Here is an 18,702-nt window from a genome sequence, read left to right as displayed (position 1 = left end):
TGCAGAGTGGATTGGGCTTCTTAGGCTACTGGACACCATTAGCTCCAGAGGGACCGAACACAGGCCCAGCCTCGGAGCTCGGTCCCAGAGCCGCGCCGCCGGCCCCCTTACAGAGCCAGAAGCAAGAAGAGGTCCGGAAAAATCGGCGGCAGAAGACATCAGTCTTCAACAAGGTAGCGCACAGCACTGCAGCTGTGCGCCATTGTTATTCAGGCACACTTCACACTCCGGTCACTGAGGGTGCATGGCGCTAGGGGGGGGCGCCCTGAGCAGCAATGTAAAACACCTTGGCTGGCATAAATACACCACATATAACCCCCAGGGCTATATGGATGTATTTTAACCCCTGCCAGAACTCACCAAAAAAGCGGGAGAAAAGGCCGCCGAGAAGGGGGCGGAGCCTATCTCCTCAGCACACGGGCGCCATTTTCCATCACAGCTCCGCTGGAAGGACGTCTCCCTGACTCTCCCCTGCAGTCCTGCACTACAGAAAAGGGTAAAAAAGAGAGGGGGGCACTAATTTGGCGCAAGTTTAATACAAACAGCAGCTATAAGGGAAAAGCACATTTTATAGTGGCATTCCTGTATATATATAGCGCTCTGGTGTGTGCTGGCATACTCTCCCTCTATCTCCCCAAAGGGCTAGTGGGGTCCTGTCCTCTATCAGAGCATTCCCTGTGTGTGTGCGGTGTGTCGGTACGATTGTGTCGACATGTTTGAGGAGGAAAATAAGATGGAGGCGGAGCAATTGCCTATTATACAGTTGTCACCCCCTGGGGAGTCGACACCTGAGTGGATGAGCTTATGGAAGGAATTGCGTGACAGTGTCAGCTCTTTACGACAGACAGTTGACGACATGAGACAGCCGGCTAATCAGCTTGTGCCTGTCCAGGGGTCTCAAACGCCATCAGGGGCCTTAAAACGGCCGTTACCTCAAATGGCAGACACGGATACTGACTCCAGTGTCGATGATGAGGAGACAAACGTGACTTTCACTAGGGCCACACGTTACATGATTGAAGCAATGAAAAATGTATTGCATATCTCTGATAATACAAGTACCACTAAAAAGGGTATTATGTTTGGTGAGAAAAAAACTGCCTGTAGTTTTTCCTGTATCCGAGGAATTAAATGAAGTGTGTGATGAGGCGTGGGTTTCCCCCGATAAAAAACTGATAATTCCTAAAAGGTTATTGGCATCGTACCCTTTCCCGCCAGAGGATAGGGCACGTTGGGAAACACCCCCTAGGGTGGATAAAGCGCTCACACGCTTGTCTAAACAGGTAGCACTACCCTCTCCTGATACGGCCGCCCTAAAGGAACCTGCCGATAGAAAGCTGGAGAATATCCTAAAATGTATATACTCTCACACGGGTATTATACTGCGACCAGCAATCGCCTCAGCCTGGATGTGCAGTGCGGGCCTGGCGTGGTCGGATTCCCTGACTGGAAATATTGATACCCTAGATAGGGACAGTATATTACTGACTATAGAGCATTTGAAGGATGCATTTCTATATATGCGTGATGCACAGAGGGATATTTGCCGTCTGGCATCTAGAGTTAGCGCGCTGTCCATTTCTGCAAGAAGAGGTTTATGGACGCGGCAGTGGTCAGGTGATGCGGATTCTAAAAGGCACATGGAAGTATTGCCTTATAAGGGGGAGGAGTTATTTGGGGTAGGTCTATCAGACCTGGTAGCCACGGCAACTGCTGGAAAATCCACATTTTTACCCCAGGTAGCTTCTCAACCTAAGAAGACGCCGTATTATCAGGCGCAGTCCTTTCGGCCCCATAAGGGCAAGCGGGCAAAAGGCGCCTCATTTATGCCCCGTGGCAGAGGGAGAGGAAAAAGGCTGCAGCAAACAGCCAGTTCCCAGGAACAAAAGCCCTCTCCCGCCTCCGCAAAGTCCTCAGCATGACGCTGGGGATTTACAAGCGGACTCAGGCACGGTGGGGGCCCGTCTCAAGAAGTTCAGTGCGCAGTGGGCCCACTCGCAAGTGGACCCCTGGATCCTTCAGGTGGTATCTCAGGGGTACAAATTGGAATTCGAGACGTCTCCCCCTCGCCGTTTCCTAAAGTCTGCCTTACCGACGTCTCCCTCAGACAGGGAGGCAGTATTGGAAGCCATTCACAAGCTGTATTCCCAGCAGGTGATAATCAAGGTACCCCTCCTGCAACAGGGAAAGGGGTACTATTCCACACTATTTGTGGTACCGAAGCCGGACGGCTCGGTGAGACCGATTTTAAACCTAAAATCCTTGAACACTTACATACAAAGGTTCAAATTCAAGATGGAGTCACTCAGAGCAGTGATTGCAAACCTGGAAGAAGGGGACTATATGGTGTCTCTGGACATCAAAGATGCTTACCTACATGTCCCAATTTACCCTTCTCACCAAGGGTACCTCAGGTTTGTGGTACAGAACTGTCACTATCAGTTTCAGACGCTGCCGTTTGGATTGTCCAAGGCACCCCGGGTCTTTACCAAGATAATGGCCGAAATGATGATACTCCTTCGAAGGAAGGGAGTTTTAGTTATCCCTTACTTGGACGATCTCCTGATAAGGGCAAGATCCAGGGAACAGTTGGAAGTCGGAGTAGCACTATCTCAGATAGTGCTGCGCCAGCACGGTTGGATTCTCAATATTCCAAAATCGCAGCTGATCCCGACGACACGACTTCTATTCCTAGGGATGATCCTGGACACAGTCCAGAAAAAGGTGTTTCTCCCGGAGGAGAAAGCCAGGGAGTTATCCGAACTAGTCAGAAATCTCCTAAAACCAGGCCAAGTCTCAGTGCATCAATGCACAAGGGTCCTGGGAAAGATGGTGGCTTCTTACGAAGCAATCCCATTCGGCAGATTCCACGCAAGAACCTTCCAGTGGGATCTGCTAGACAAATGGTCCGGGTCGCATCTTCAGATGCATCAGCGGATAATCTTGTCTCCAAGGACAAGGGTGTCTCTCCTGTGGTGGTTGCAGAGTGCTCATCTTTTAGAGGGCCGCAGATTCGGCATTCAGGACTGGGTCCTGATGACCACGGATGCCAGCCTGAGAGGCTGGGGAGCAGTCACACAGGGAAGAAATTTCCAGGGCTTGTGGTCAAGCCTGGAGACATCACTTCACATAAATATCCTGGAGCTAAGGGCCATCTACAATGCTCTAAGCCTAGCAAGACCTCTGCTTCAAGGTCAGCCGGTGCTGATCCAGTCAGACAACATCACGGCAGTCGCCCACGTAAACAGACAGGGCGGCACAAGAAGCAGGAGGGCAATGGCAGAAGTTGCAAGGATTCTTCGCTGGGCGGAAAATCATGTGATAGCACTGTCAGCAGTGTTCATTCCGGGAGTGGACAACTGGGAAGCAGACTTCCTCAGCAGACACGACCTCCACCCGGGAGAGTGGGGACTTCACCCAGAAGTCTTCCACATGATTGTGAACCGTTGGGAAAAACCAAAGGTGGACATGATGGCGTCCCGCCTCAACAAAAAACTAGACAGGTATTGCGCCAGGTCAAGGGACCCTCAGGCAATAGCTGTGGACGCTCTATTAACACCGTGGGTTTACCAGTCAGTGTATGTGTTCCCTCCTCTGCCTCTCATACCCAAGGTATTGAGAATCATAAGAAGGAGAGGAGTAAGGACTATACTCGTGGCTCCGGATTGGCCAAGACGGACTTGGTACCCGGAACTTCAAGAGATGCTCACATAGGACCCGTGGCCTCTACCTCTAAGAAAGGACCTGCTCCAGCAGGGACCCTGTCTGTTTCAAGACTTACCGCGGCTGCGTTTGACGGCATGGCGGTTGAACGCCGGATCCTGAAGGAAAAAGGCATTCCGGATGAAGTCATCCCTACCCTGATCAAAGCCAGAAAGGATGTAACCATACAGCATTATCACCGTATTTGGCGTAAATATGTTGCGTGGTGCGAGGCCAGGAAGGCCCCTACAGAGGAATTTCAACTGGGTCGTTTCCTGCATTTCCTGCAAACAGGACTGTCTATGGGCCTAAAATTAGGGTCCATTAAGGTTCAAATTTCGGCCCTGTCGATTTTCTTCCAGAAAGAACTGGCTTCAGTTCCTGAAGTTCAGACGTTTGTCAAGGGGGTACTGCATATACAGCCTCCTTTTGTGCCTCCAGTGGCACCTTGGGATCTCAATGTAGTTTTGGGGTTCCTAAAATCACATTGGTTTGAACCACTCACCACTGTGGACTTAAAATATCTCACCTGGAAAGTGGTTATGCTGTTAGCCCTGTCTTCAGCCAGGCGTGTCTCAGAATTGGCGGCTTTATCCTATAAAAGCCCTTACCTAATTTTTCATACGGACAGGGCAGAATTGAGGACTCGTCCTCAATTTCTCCCTAAGGTGGTTTCAGCGTTTCACTTGAACCAGCCTATTGTGGTACCTGCGGCTACTAGGGACTTGGAGGACTCCAAGTTGCTGGACGTAGTCAGGGCCCTGAAAATATATGTTTCCAGGACGGCTGGAGTCAGGAAGACTGACTCGCTGTTTATCCTGTATGCACCCAACAAGCTGGGTGCTCCTGCTTCTAAGCAGACTATTGCTCGTTGGATTTGTAGTACAATTCAGCTTGCACATTCTGTGGCAGGCCTGCCACAGCCAAAATCTGTAAAAGCCCATTCCACAAGGAAGGTGGGCTCATCTTGGGCGGCTGCCCGAGGGGTCTCGGCTTTACAACTTTGCCGAGCAGCTACTTGGTCAGGGGCAAACACGTTTGCTAAATTCTACAAATTTGATACCCTGGCAGAGGAGGACCTGGAGTTCTCTCATTCGGTGCTGCAGAGTCATCCGCACTCTCCCGCCCGTTTGGGAGCTTTGGTATAATCCCCATGGTCCTTACGGAGTTCCCAGCATCCACTAGGACGTCAGAGAAAATAAGAATTTACTTACCGATAATTCTATTTCTCGTAGTCCGTAGTGGATGCTGGGCGCCCATCCCAAGTGCGGATTGTCTGCAATACTTGTACATAGTTATTGTTACAAAAATCGGGTTATTATTATTGGGAGCCATCTTTTCAGAGGCTCCTCTGTTATCATGCTGTTAACTGGGTTCAGATCACAGGTTGTACGGTGTGATTGGTGTGGCTGGTATGAGTCTTACCCGGGATTCAAAATCCTTCCTTATTGTGTGCGCTCGTCCGGGCACAGTATCCTAACTGAGGCTTGGAGGAGGATCATAGGGGGAGGAGCCAGTGCACACCAGGTAGTCCTAAAGCTTTTACTTTTGTGCCCAGTCTCCTGCGGAGCTGCTATTCCCCATGGTCCTTACGGAGTTCCCAGCATCCACTACGGACTACGAGAAATAGAATTATCGGTAAGTAAATTCTTATTATTAGTGCTCCTACTTTGTTCAGGGTATTCAGTTGTATTTTGCATGCCTGTAAATAGCAGGCACCCAACCAGAGATATTCAGTTGTTTTGCCGATGGCCTTGAGTGCTATGAGCGCCCAAATGCACCGGGTTTAGTTGCGGAAAGTGACTAAACACATATAAACTGTTGATTGCACTGCACAAACTGGAGTTTTGGTGCCCAAATGCATGACTTTTTGCACGTTCCTGTTCACCTTCTCAGGAAGTAGTCAGCAGAAATAATGGGTGCCCACGGCACTCGCACCAACCTGCAAAAGATTGAATACCTTAGAGGAGCACCCATTACTTACAGGCGCCTAAAAAACATATGAATTACCCCCTGGCTTTGGTCTGTATTATCCACCATTTGTGCTTTCAGTTTTCACAAAGTGTAGTTTGTAGGCCTGAGGTTTATACAGTCATTGTGTGGTAGCATGCATCTGTGTACGATGTATGTTCCCTTTTATACAATTGTATTCTAATGCAGTAGTTACCTAATTCTTATTATGTGTACATTGTGTCAGTGAAAAAGTGCTAATAATTAATGAATGCTCTTTCAGGATGAGCTTCTCAGCAAAAAAAAGAAAGAAAAGAAAAAGAAAGCTGGGGGAAAGTCGTTGGAGGACGTGAAGTCTAGTCTTCTAGAAAGAAATGAACGGTAAGACCATGATCTGTTGTGAAGGCTTTTCCATGCTTGCCAGAAGTATGGGCGCTTCCCTGCTGAGACCCTGAAAATGCATTTCAATTTTTCGTCTACTTGGCAAGTCTTGAAAAAAATGGACATTATGCAGTACAATACAGCTCACTAAGGTTCTATATGATATCCCGGCGGTTACGTGACCGACTGTGGCATCCAACACTGAAGATCCCAACATTGGAGGGGGGGAATATTTTTACCAGCTAGGGTGTTCCCTCGTGAGGTGGCGACTAGGGCTATCCCTCGGGGAAATGGCGGCTAGGTCTAACCACCCCTCCAGTGCGTAAACCCTAACCGCCTATCCCGGGCCTTAACCCTAAACCCGATACTGGCCTTCGGGATGTTTGCTGTTGGTGTCAGAATTCCGGCATTGGTCACTCATCCCATTCATTTGTTTGTTTGGTGAATACAGCATTCAAGACCTACAAACCACTGGTTGTAAAGTTTGAAATTTAAATGGGCGTATCAGATTCCGCCACAGTAGAATATACAAGAACACTGAGCCCAGTAGAACATTAGTAGATTACAGTGCTTCCTGAGTCGGGTTGAGTACGCTATATCAACAATAACATTGCAGACATTCTTGTCCGTTTCATGATGTCAGCCTGTTGTCGACCCCATTAAAATGCTGATTAAAGCATTTATCGCTGATGGCAGTATACTGATCTATCAACCCATTTATTTGAGTTAGGTAGTTATGTCTAATATTACATTTTATTTAATATTTGATTGTTTTTTTTTTTTAGTTTGACTGTTAAAAGGACTTTACTTTGTTACTGGTCACCTATTTTATGCCCACTTGTAAGTCCTTCATAAACTACATCTAGCTCTACTAAATTATCTGTTTAATGATTTACTGCATTGTGAAGATTTAGACAGCTATTGATTTTATTACCACCTTCTATATGGAGGTTACATTTTGCAGAAATGTCAAATGTGTTAATGCAAAACTGAAGACTGAACGCCACAAGCCAGGCTATATATAAATAAAAAGTTTTGTGGCAAATATGGGATATCTGAATTTTTATATATTAAATTTTTTTTTTTTAGAAAACAATCTTCAGTGTGGATTATTATCTAATGTTCAAGTCTTCTGCATTGGTTTATGCTGTCAATTTGGATCATGTGCTAAATGAGAGATGCATACACTCTCACCGATATTCAGTTACCCCGACAGCAAGTCGGGTGTAATGTTTCGCCGCCAGGGGGCCATCTAACTAGCCGCGGCGGGGCCATTTCACCTGAAAAAACACAGGTTTCACTGAACCTGTGTGTTTACGGGTGTAAATAAACTTGTTCCCGGCCGAGATAATCAAATAGCCCGACCGCAGCACCCAAAGAAACATTGAGGGTTTTTACTCCCGATGTCTCTTCGGGGCAAATTGAATATCCTCCTCTGTATTGTCCACTCCATATGGCATAATGCCATCTAATCTCAAACACCACAACAAATATATGACAGTGGAAGTACACGTTTAATGTTACTTTTGCAGCGATTTCAATGAGCTTCGCGCCAGATCATCACAAAGGGGATTTAATAAAGATTCAACGGGACGTACTTCGGTTTCTTTCTCATCCTCCCCATAAAACGTAGCTGACGTAGAGGCCATGTTTTAGGAGATGTAAAGCATGACTGGTAATGGCATTCAGTGTCCTGAAAGATAAAACCATTTTTCCTATTGACTTTTAGAGAGAATTAAAGCATTTTTAAATGGTTCACCCAGCAGGGGCGGGAACTGGATCAATGGAAAGAGGAGATCAGAGGCAGTTCTGCCTGTTTTCTATTCTGGTGACATCAGTGAGTAATGCTCCACTGAACTGTTGATGACATTAATGTTTTTTTAAGGTATTGGCTTGTTTGTTCAGCTTTCCAAACTAGTTATTTAAGCATTGATTTTTCTTTTCTTTTTTAAAGTTAATCGGTACCATTGGGTTATCTTGGCTTTTGGTTATTTTAAGAGCTGCTTACGCATATCTTGAATAACCTTTATCATGCTAGTTTTAGAGTTTATTTTGATCATGCCAATGTCTGTGGACGGTTCCAGCTAAATGCTGACATAGTGATTATATTTGTGACAGGTAGGACTCCAACGTGGCTGTTTAATAATGAACTTGTGACATATGAAACACAGAAATTCACATTTTGGGCAGATTTCAATTGTTTGCTGTGCCGGCAGCTAGTAGATGGCACGCAAAAGATCTATTCAATTGTTGCTTTATTCGGGTGCGATCAGCTCGTACCCCCCCAAAGGTGGCAATCTGAAATGTGCGAAAAGTGACCCGTATGGATGCCCAAACAGGACTTTGTCGTGCTCTTTACGCTGGTTGGGTTTAACTGCTGTATGTGGCGAAAAACGACCTCTCAGGGCACGATGTGCGCAATAAATAAGAACAATTTAATATCGCCACCCTCTCAATCTCCCGTCACTTAAGACGCAAAAAACAATTGAATTCCACCCATAGTTTGTAGTGTGCTGTGTATTAGAATAAAGGGGAGATTTCTCAACCCTTCTAAAGAGTGGAGAAGTTGCCCATAGCAACCAGCTTCTACCTATAATTGTATAGAATATACTTGATAAGTGCTAGCTAGAAGCAGGTTTCTATTTGCAACATCTACTCTTCTCCACTCTTACCCCTTTAGTAATGTGTATCTGGTCTGAAACGGTAAGTCTGCTGTAACTGTTTTGGTTTATTTGGCGAATAGACATGCAGCATTGTGATTGGCAGGTAATTGTGTCACCTGTACATGAAACTGCTTAATACATAACTTATATAAACATATTATATTTTATTGTTGTGTTTTTTTGGTTTTTTTTATACATACAGATCTGTCGTCAGACATCTAGCATCAGCGTGAGATGCCTGGTGTGAATGAGCCTCCAGGTCCCATGCAACTCTGCTAACGTCAGGCATTTTGTTTTTGCTGAAAATGCATTTTAAGCCCCATACACACTAGACGGGAAAGTGAAAGATCTCACTGAGAAGGGTCAATCTGAGCGAGATCTTTCACAGTCTCGTCCAGTGTGTACAGTCAATTTCGTTAACAATGTGAGCTCCCGCGCATCGTTAATGACCCCCTCCCTCTCCTGAACATGTACACATGAGGGAGGTCCCCTTGTAACACCCCATCGCGCACTGTCGCTTCCTTCCCCGCCAGCATCGGCAAATGTGTATGCACTTGCCGATTCCGGCACCCCGCCGTGTCCCCGCTGACGCCAATATCTGCATCTGCGGGGATCGGCTAGTGTGTACTGGCCTTTATTTGCAATGCAGTTTGGCTAGGACGCCAGATGAGACTGCGCTGATTAATGTGATATATGACACTTGGATATTGTGTGTGAACAGAACTGAACACCTGTTGGTTGCCGCTGCTCAGTGCTCGTCTGCAGAAGCACTGTAGCTGCAGCGGCGGAGCAGGACACTAGATGTGATTGCCGTATGTCCGGTCCTGTGCCTCCTTGTCTCCCAGTCTGTCTGTGCGGAAAGGGGGCGTGGCCACGGGTCCGCTATTAGGCCACGCCCCCGACTTTGCTGTTTGGTCTGTCTGCATCCATCTCTGCTACAGCTCTCCTTGAGGTAAAGTTGGCGGGAGGGGAGGGGGGGGGGGGTGGTGTGACTGTAGGTGACAGGCTGTGTGTGTGTGTGTGTGTGTGTGTGTGTGTGTATAGGGACAGTCTGCCATAATGTGTAATATGGGGAAGCTGTCTGCCGTAATGTGTAAAACGGCACGCTGTCTGCCGTAATGTGTAATAAGGGGGACGCCATCTGCCGTAATGTGTAATAAGGGGACGCTGTCTGCCGTAATGTGTAATAAGGGGACGCTGTCTGCCGTAATGTGTAATAAGGGCACGCTGTCTGCCGTAATGTGTAAAACAGGGCACACTGTCTGCCGTAATGTGTAATAAGGGGGACGCCGTCTGCCGTAATGTGTAATAAGGGGACGCTGTCTGCCATAATGTGTAATAAGGGGACGCTGTCTGCCGTAATGTGTAATAAGGGGACGCAGTGAGTCTTACATCAGTAGTAGGGAAATTGATGGAAACACTCTTAAAAGAAAGAGTTGTAGATTATCTTAAATCCGGCAATTTACAGGATCCCAAACAGCATGGATTCACTGTGGGGAGATCATGTCAAACAAATCTTATTGACTTTTTTGACTGTGTGATGGATAAAGGTGGAGCCATGGATATAGCTTATCTAGACTTTAGTGAGGCTTTTGACACTGTTCCACATCGCAGACTGCTAAATAAACTTGAAAGTTTGGGATTGCATATTAGGATTATTGAATGGATAAGATCTTGGTTGAAGGATAGAAAACAGAGAGTTGTGGTAAATGGGGTGCATTCACAGGAGGGAAATGTTACCAGTGGAGTACCCCAGGATCCGTACTTGGACCAGTGCTTTTTAATATCTTTATTGGTGACATTGCAAATGGCATTAAAGGGAAAGTATGCCTTTTTGCAGATGACACAAAGGTATGCAACAGGGTAATCACACCAGGTGGGGTAAAACAAATGATTGAGGATCTAGGTAGACTAGAGGAATGGTCAAGAGTGTGGCAATTACAGTTTAATGCCAAAAAATGCAAAATCATGCACTTGGGTCTCAAAAATCCAAAGGCTAAATATAGTATTAATGGCACTATTCTGGAAACTACTGAGGAGGAAAGGGATCTAGGAGTCACTATTTCAGATGACTTAAAGGCAGGTAAGCAATGTAACAAAGCAATGAGGAAGGCTAGTCAGATGCTTGGCTGCATTGGGAGAGGAATCAGCAGCAGAAAGAAAGAAGTAATAATGCCACTGTATAGGTCATTGGTACGGCCTCATCTAGAGTGTTCAATTCTGGAGGCCATGGGGTATATGCAATTGCGGTCGAATTCCCGAAATTGTCGAATTTCGGGTCATTTTCGACCAAAAAAAAAAATTCGCCTATGCAATTCAGTGCTTTCCGACCAAAAAACGGACTTTCAAAATTCGACTTTTTGAAATTCGAATTTTTGCAAATTCGACTTTTCTGCAATGATATAAGTGCTGCAATTCGACCAAAGCATATTCAATTCAAGTTTGGAAATTCGACAGCAGTGCTTTTAGACAGCAAATTCGTCATTTTCAATCCGCCACACTTTGGAGGGTGAAAACAAATAAAAAAAATTTAAACATGGTTTTTTTTGTGTTTTTTTTTTTGGGAATAGCAGATCTATTTATATTAGAAGGGATTAGGTACTTTTTTTTTTTTTTTTTTTGGAGGCACAAATATTATTTATAATTTTTTTAAAATATTATTTTTTATTTTATTTTTTTATTGCTGGAACGGTACAATCAGAAAAAAAAATTGCGTGGGGTCCCCCCTCCAAAGCATAACCAGCCTCGGGCTCTTCGAGCTGGTCCTGGTTCTAAAAATGCGGGGAAAAAATTGACAGGGGATCCCCCGTATTTTTAAAACCAGCACCGGGCTCTGCGCCTGGTGCTGGTGCCAAAAATACGGGGGACAAAAAGAGTAGGGGTCCCCCGTATTTTTAACACCAGCATCGGGCTCCACTAGCTGGACAGATAATGCCACAGCCGGGGGTCACTTTTATGCCGTGCCCTGCGGCCGTGGCATTAAATAACCATCTAGTCACCCCTGGCCGGGGTACCCTGGGGGAGTGGGGACCCCTTCAATCAAGGGGTCCCCCCCCAGCCACCCAAGGGCCAGGGGTGAAGCCCGAGGCTGTCCCCCCCCCATCCAATGGGCTGCGGATGGGAGGGCTGATAGCCTTTTGTGATAATTAAAAGATATTGTTTTTTCCAGTAGTACTACAAGTCCCAGCAAGCCTCCCCCGCAAGCTGGTACTTGGAGAACCACAAGTACCAGCATGCGGGAGAAAAACGGGCCCGCTGGTACCTGTAGTACTACTGGAAAAAAAATACCCAAATAAAAACAGGACACACACACCGTGAAAGTAAAACTTTATTTCTTACGTCGACACACACATACTTACCTTTGTGCACACGCCGACATCGGTCCTCTTCTCCATGTAGAATCCAGGGGTAACTGAAAAAAAAGATCAATATACTCACCTCAGCCATGGTCCAGAGATACATCCACGTACTTGTAGAAAATAACAAACCGCAAATACCCGCCCAAACGGACTGAAAGGGGTCCCATGCTGACACATGGGACCCCTATCCCCGAATGCAGAGAGACCTGTCAGTGACAGCTGTCACAGAAAGGTCTCTATAGCCAATCAGGTCTGATTGGCTCTGTGCGTCTGAGCAGACAGCGCATCGCACAGCCCAGTCCATTATATTCAATGGTGGGAACTTAGCGGCTAGCGGTGAGGTCACCCGCCGGTCAGCGGCTGACCGGCGGGTGACCCCCCCCGCTAGCCGCTAAGTTCCCACCATTGAAAGTAATGGAGCGGCTTTGCGATGCGCTGTCACATCACAGACAGCGCACAGCCAATCAGATGAGCGCCACGGAAGTAGCGCTTCCTGATTGGCTGAAGGGACTTCAGTGACAGGAGTCACGTGATGTCCCGGCATTCGGGAGAAAGGGGTCTGATGTGAAAGCATTGGACCCCTTTCTAGTCCGGTATGGATCGGTGTTCGTTTTTTTGTTTTGCCAAGTACGTGGATTATCTCTGGACCTTGGATGTACCTCTGGACGCTGGAAGGTGAGTATAATTTTTTCACAGGTACCTCGGATCGTCGGAGACCGTGGCAGTCGGCGTGTCAACATAGGTAAGTATGTGTGTGTCGGCGTATGAAATAAAGTTTTACTTTCACGGTGTGTGTGTCCTGTTTTTATTTGGGTATTTTTTTTCCAGTAGTACTACAGGTACCAGCGGGCCCGTTTTTCTCCCGCATGCTGGTACTTGTGGTTCTCCAAGTACCAGCTTGCGGGGGAGGCTTGCTGGGACTTGTAGTACTAATGGAAAAAACAATATCTTTTTATTATCACAAAAGGCTATCAGCCCCCCCATCCGCAGCCCATTGAATGGGGGGGGACAGCCTCGGGCTTCACCCCTGGCCCTTGGGTGGCTGGGGGGGGGGACCCCTTGATTGTAGGGGTCCCCACTCCCCCAGGGTACCCCGGCCAGGGGTGACTAGTTGGGTAGTTAATGCCACGGCCGCAGGGCACGGCATAAAAGTGACCCCCGGCTGTGGCATTATCTGTCCAGCTAGTGGAGCCCGATGCTGGTGTTAAAAATACGGGGGACCCCTACTCTTTTTGTCCCCCGTATTTTTGGCACCAGCACCAGGCGCAGAGCCCGGTGCTGGTTTTAAAAATACGGGGGATCCCTGCCCAATTTTTCCCCTGCATTTTTAGAACCAGGACCAGCTCGAAGAGCCCGAGGCTGGTTATGCTTTGGAGGGGGGACCCCACGCCATTTTTTTTTTCCGGGTTTTTCCCGTTTTTTCCCGTTTTTTAAAATCGCGGCAAAATCCGCCAAATCGGCCGATTTTCGCCCGCGATTCTGGCGAATCCGTTTTTCATTGAATATGGTGAATTCCGGAAGCCACCTTCCGGAATTCACCTGGCGAATTTAGTCGAATTAAAAAACGGCGAAAAATTGCCGCGATTCGCCGTGAATTGCATATACCCCCATATCTTCAAAAGGATATTAATACATTAGAAACTGTACAAAGAAGGGCAACTAAAATGGTGCATGGCCTACATCACAAAACATACCCAGAAAGACTAAGAAATCTCAATATGTATAGTTTGGAGCATAACCAGCCTCGGGCTCTTCAAGCCGGTACTGGTTCTAAAAATCCGGGGGGGGAAATGACAGGGGATCCCCCGTATTATTTTTACACCAGCATCGGGCTCCACTAGCTGGACAGATAATGCCACAGCCGGGGGTCACTTTTATACAGCGCCCTGCGGCCGTGGCATTAAATACCCAACTAGTCACCCCTGGTCGGGGTACCCTGGGGGAGTGGGGACCCCTTCAATCAAGGGGTGTCCCCCCCAGCCACCCAAGGGCCAGGGGTGAAGCCCGCCATTTTTTTTCGGGATTTTACCATTCCATTTAAAAAAAATATATATATATTTTTAAAAATATATAAATAATACTTGTGCCTCCAAAATAGACAAACCAATTACCTAATCCCTTCTGATATAAATAGATATGCTATTACCAATAAAAAAAAACACCAAAAAAAACATGTTTTAAATTTTTTTTATTAGATTCCGCCACCAAAGTGTGGCGGATTGAAAATGACGAATTTACTGTCTAAAAGCACTGTTGTCGAATTTCCAAACTTCAATTGGATATACTTTTGGCGAATTGCCGCATTTGTACCATTGCAGAAATGTCGAATTTGACAAATGTCGAATTTCAAAAAGTCGAATTTTGAAAGTCCGTTTTTTTGACGGAAAGTACTGAATTGCATTGTCGATTTTTATTTTTTTTGGCGAAAAAGTCCCGTTTTTCGACAATTTCGGGAATTCGACCGCAATTGCATATACCCCTGTGGGGTATATGCAATTGCGGTCGAATTCCCGAAATTGTCGAAAAACGGGACTTTTTCGCCAAAAAAAAAAAAAAAAAAAATCGACTTTTTGAAATTCGACATTTGTCAAATTCGACATTTCTGCAATGGTACAAATGCGGCAATTCGCCAAAAGTATATTCAATTGAAGTTTGGAAATTCGACAAAAGTGCTTTTAGACAGTAAATTCGTCATTTTCAATCCGCCACACTTTGGTGGCGGAATCTAATAAAAAAAATTTAAAACATGGTTTTTTTGGTGTTTTTTTTTATTGGTAATAGCATATCTATTATATCAGAAGGGATTAGGTTATTGGTTTGTCTATTTTGGAGGCACAAGTATTATTTATATATTTTTAAAAATATTATTATTATTTTTTTTTTTAAATGGAATGGTAAAATCCCGAAAAAAAATGGCGTGGGGTCCCTCCTCCAAAGCATAACCAGCCTCGGGCTCTTCGAGCCGGTCCTGGTTCTAAAAATCCGGGGGGAAAATGACACGGGATCCCCCGTATTTTTAAAACCAGCACCGGGCTCTGCGCCTGATGCAAAAAATACGGGGGACAAAAAGCGTAGGGGTCCCCCCCGTATTTTTTACACCAGCATCGGGCTCCACTAGCTGGACAGATAATGCCACAGCCGGGGGTCACTTTTATACAGCGCCCTGCGGCAGTGGCATTAAATACCCAACTAGTCACCCGAGGCTGTCCCCCCCCCCCCCCCCCCCCCCCATCCAAGGGCTGTGGATGGGGGGCTGATAGCCTTGAGAAAAGTGTAAGAATATTGTTTTTTCCAGTAGTACTACAAGTCCCAGCAAGCCTCCCCCGCAAGCTGGTACTTGGAGAACCACAAGTACCAGCATGCGGGAGAAAAATGGGCCCGCTGGTACCTGTAGTTCTACTGGAAAAAAAATACCCACATAAAAACAGGACACGCACACCGTGATAGTAAAACTTTATTACACACATCTCAACACACACATACTTACCTATGTTCACACGCCGACCTCTGTCCACTTGTCCAAGTAGAATCCACGTGTACCTGTGAGTAAAATTATACTCACCTCAATCCAGTGTCCAGGTTATAATCCACGTACTTGGCAAAAAAACAAAACGAACACCCGGACCAAATGGACTGAAAGGGGTCCCATGTTTACACATTGGACCCCTTTCCACGAATGCCGGGACCCCACATGACTGCTGTCACAGAAGGTCCCTTCAGCCAATCAGGAAGCGCTACTTCGTGGCACTCACCTGATTGGCTGTATGCGCGTCTGCTGTCAGACAGCGCATCGCACAGCTCCCTCCATTAGTTTCAATGGTGGGAACTTTGCGGGTAGCGGTGGGGTTACCCGCGGTCAGCCGCTGACCGCGGGTGACCTCACCGCTGACGCAAAGTTCCCACCATTGAATATAATGGAAAGGCTTTGCGATGCGCTGTCTGACAGCTCAGACGCGCATACAGCCAATCAGCAGAGTGCCAGGATGTTGCGCTCGCTGATTGGCTGAAGAGACCTTTCTGTGACAGCAGTCACGAGGGGGTCTCTGCATTCGGGGAAAGGGGTCCCATGTGTAAACATGGGACCCCTTTCAGTCCGTTTGGTTCGGGTGTTCGTTTTTTTTTTTTTGCCAAGTACGAGGATTATTTTAAAAGATCCGGACACTGGATTGAGGTGAGTATAATTTTTTTCACAGGTACCCCGGATTCTTCAGAGACGAGGGGGGCGTGGCAGTCGGCGGGTCAACATAGGTAAGTATGTATGTGTCGGCATGTATGAAATAAAGTTTTACTTTCACGGTGTGTGTCTTCTGTTTTTATTTGGGTATTTTTTTTTCCAGTAGAACTACAGGTACCAGCGGGCCCGTTTTTCTCCCGCATGCTGGTACTTGTGGTTCTCCAAGTACCAGCTTGCGGGGGAGGCTTGCTGGGACTTGTAGTACTACTGGAAAAAACAATATTCTTTCAAATTTCTCAAGGCTATCAGCCCCCCATCCGCAGCCCTTGGATGGGGGGGACAGCCTCGGGCTTCACCCCTGGCCCTTGGGTGGCTGGGGGGGACCCCTTGATTGAAGGGGTCCCCACTCCCCCAGGGTACCCCGGCCAGGGGTGACTAGTTGGGTATTTAATGCCACGGCCGCAGGGCGCTGTACAAAAGTGACCCCCGGCTGTGGCATTATCTGTCCAGCTAGTGGAGCCCGATGCTGGTGTAAAAAATACGGGGGACCCCTACTCTTTTTGTCCCCCGTATTTTTTGCACCAGGCGCAGAGCCCGGTGCTGGTTTTAAAAATACGGGGGATCCCCTGTCATTCCCCCCCCCCCCCCCCCCGGATTTTTAGAACCAGGACCGGCTCCAAGAGCCCGAGGCTGGTTTTGCTTTGGAGGGGGGACCCCACGCAATTTTTCCTCGTGTTTTTTCCCGTTTTTAAAAAATCGATCAAAATCCGCCAAATCGGCCGATTTTCGCCCGCGATTCTGGCGAATCCGTTTTTCATTGAATATGGTGAATTCCGGAAGCCACCTTCCGGAATTCACCTGGCGAATTTAGTCGAATTAAAAAACGGCGAAAAATTGCCGCGATTCGCCGTGAATTGCATATACCCCCATATCTTCAAAAGGATATTAATACATTAGAAACTGTACAAAGAAGGGCAACTAAAATGGTGCATGGCCTACATCACAAAACATACCCAGAAAGACTAAGAAATCTCAATATGTATAGTTTGGAGCATAACCAGCCTCGGGCTCTTCAAGCCGGTCCTGGTTCTAAAAATCCGGGGGGGAAAATGACAGGGGATCCCCCGTATTATTTTTACACCAGCATCGGGCTCCACTAGCTGGACAGATAATGCCACAGCCGGGGGTCACTTTTATACAGCGCCCTGCGGCCGTGGCATTAAATACCCAACTAGTCACCCCTGGCCGGGGTACCCTTGGGGAGTGGGGACCCCTTCAATCAAGGGGTGTCCCCCCCAGCCACCCAAGGGCCAGGGGTGAAGCCCGCCATTTTATTTCGGGATTTTACCATTCCATTTTAAAAAAATATATATATATTTTTAAAAATATATAAATAATACTTGTGCCTCCAAAATAGACAAACCAATTACCTAATCCCTTCTGATATAAATAGATATGCTATTACCAATAAAAAAAAACACCAAAAAAAACATGTTTTAAATTTTTTTTATTATATTCCGCCACCAAAGTGTGGCGGATTGAAAATGACGAATTTACTGTCTAAAAGCACTGTTGTCGAATTTCCAAACTTCAATTGGATATACTTTTGGCGAATTGCCGCATTTGTACCATTGCAGAAATGTCGAATTTGACAAATGTCGAATTTCAAAAAGTCGAATTTTGAAAGTCCGTTTTTTTGACGGAAAGTACTGAATTGCATTGTCGATTTTTATTTTTTTTGGCGAAAAAGTCCCGTTTTTCGACAATTTCGGCAATTGCGGTCGAATTCCCGAAATTGTCGAAAAACGGGACTTTTTCGACAAAAAAAAAAAAAAATCGACTTTTTGAAATTCGACATTTGTCAAATTCGACATTTCTGCAATGGTACAAATGCGGCAATTCGCCAAAAGTATATTCAATTGAAGTTTGGAAATTCGACAACAGTGCTTTTAGACAGTAAATTCGTCATTTTCAATCCGCCACACTTTGGTGGCGGAATCTAATAAAAAAAATTTAAAACATGTTTTTTTTGGTGTTTTTTTTTATTGGTAATAGCATATCTATTTATATCAGAAGGGATTAGGTTATTGGTTTGTCTATTTTGGAGGCACAAGTATTATTTATATATTTTTAAAAATATTATTATTATTTTTTTTTTTAAATGGAATGGTAAAATCCCGAAAAAAAATGGCGTGGGGTCCCTCCTCCAAAGCATAACCAGCCTCGGGCTCTTCGAGCCGGTCCTGGTTCTAAAAATCCGGGGGAAAAATGACACGGGATCCCCCGTATTTTTAAAACCAGCACCGGGCTCTGCGCCTGGTGCAAAAAATACGGGGGACAAAAAGCGTAGGGGTCCCCCGTATTTTTTACACCAGCAACGGGCTCCACTAGCTGGACAGATAATGCCACAGCCGGGGGTCACTTTTATACAGCGCCCTGCGGCAGTGGCATTAAATACCCAACTAGTCACCCG

The 18,702-nt window shown here is 46.3% G+C and overlaps 1 protein-coding gene across 1 annotated transcript in view; it reads left to right on the top strand.

Annotated features, from left to right (window-relative positions):
• The window catches only part of DNAJC1 (DnaJ heat shock protein family (Hsp40) member C1), a 274,628-nt gene that overhangs the window by 119,835 nt on the left and 136,091 nt on the right, over positions 1-18,702 (top strand). Inside the window, exon 5 of the mRNA XM_063921576.1 lies at positions 5,936-6,033. Within this exon, the coding sequence (XP_063777646.1) occupies positions 5,936-6,033 (98 nt within the window). The remainder of the gene's footprint in view (positions 1-5,935; positions 6,034-18,702) is intronic.

This window comes from Pseudophryne corroboree, chromosome 5 (assembly GCF_028390025.1).
Source record: "Pseudophryne corroboree isolate aPseCor3 chromosome 5, aPseCor3.hap2, whole genome shotgun sequence".
Taxonomy (NCBI): Eukaryota; Metazoa; Chordata; class Amphibia; order Anura; family Myobatrachidae; genus Pseudophryne; species Pseudophryne corroboree.
The sequence above is the reverse complement of the archived record's forward strand: the minus strand, read 5'-3'. Positions and strand labels throughout refer to the sequence as shown.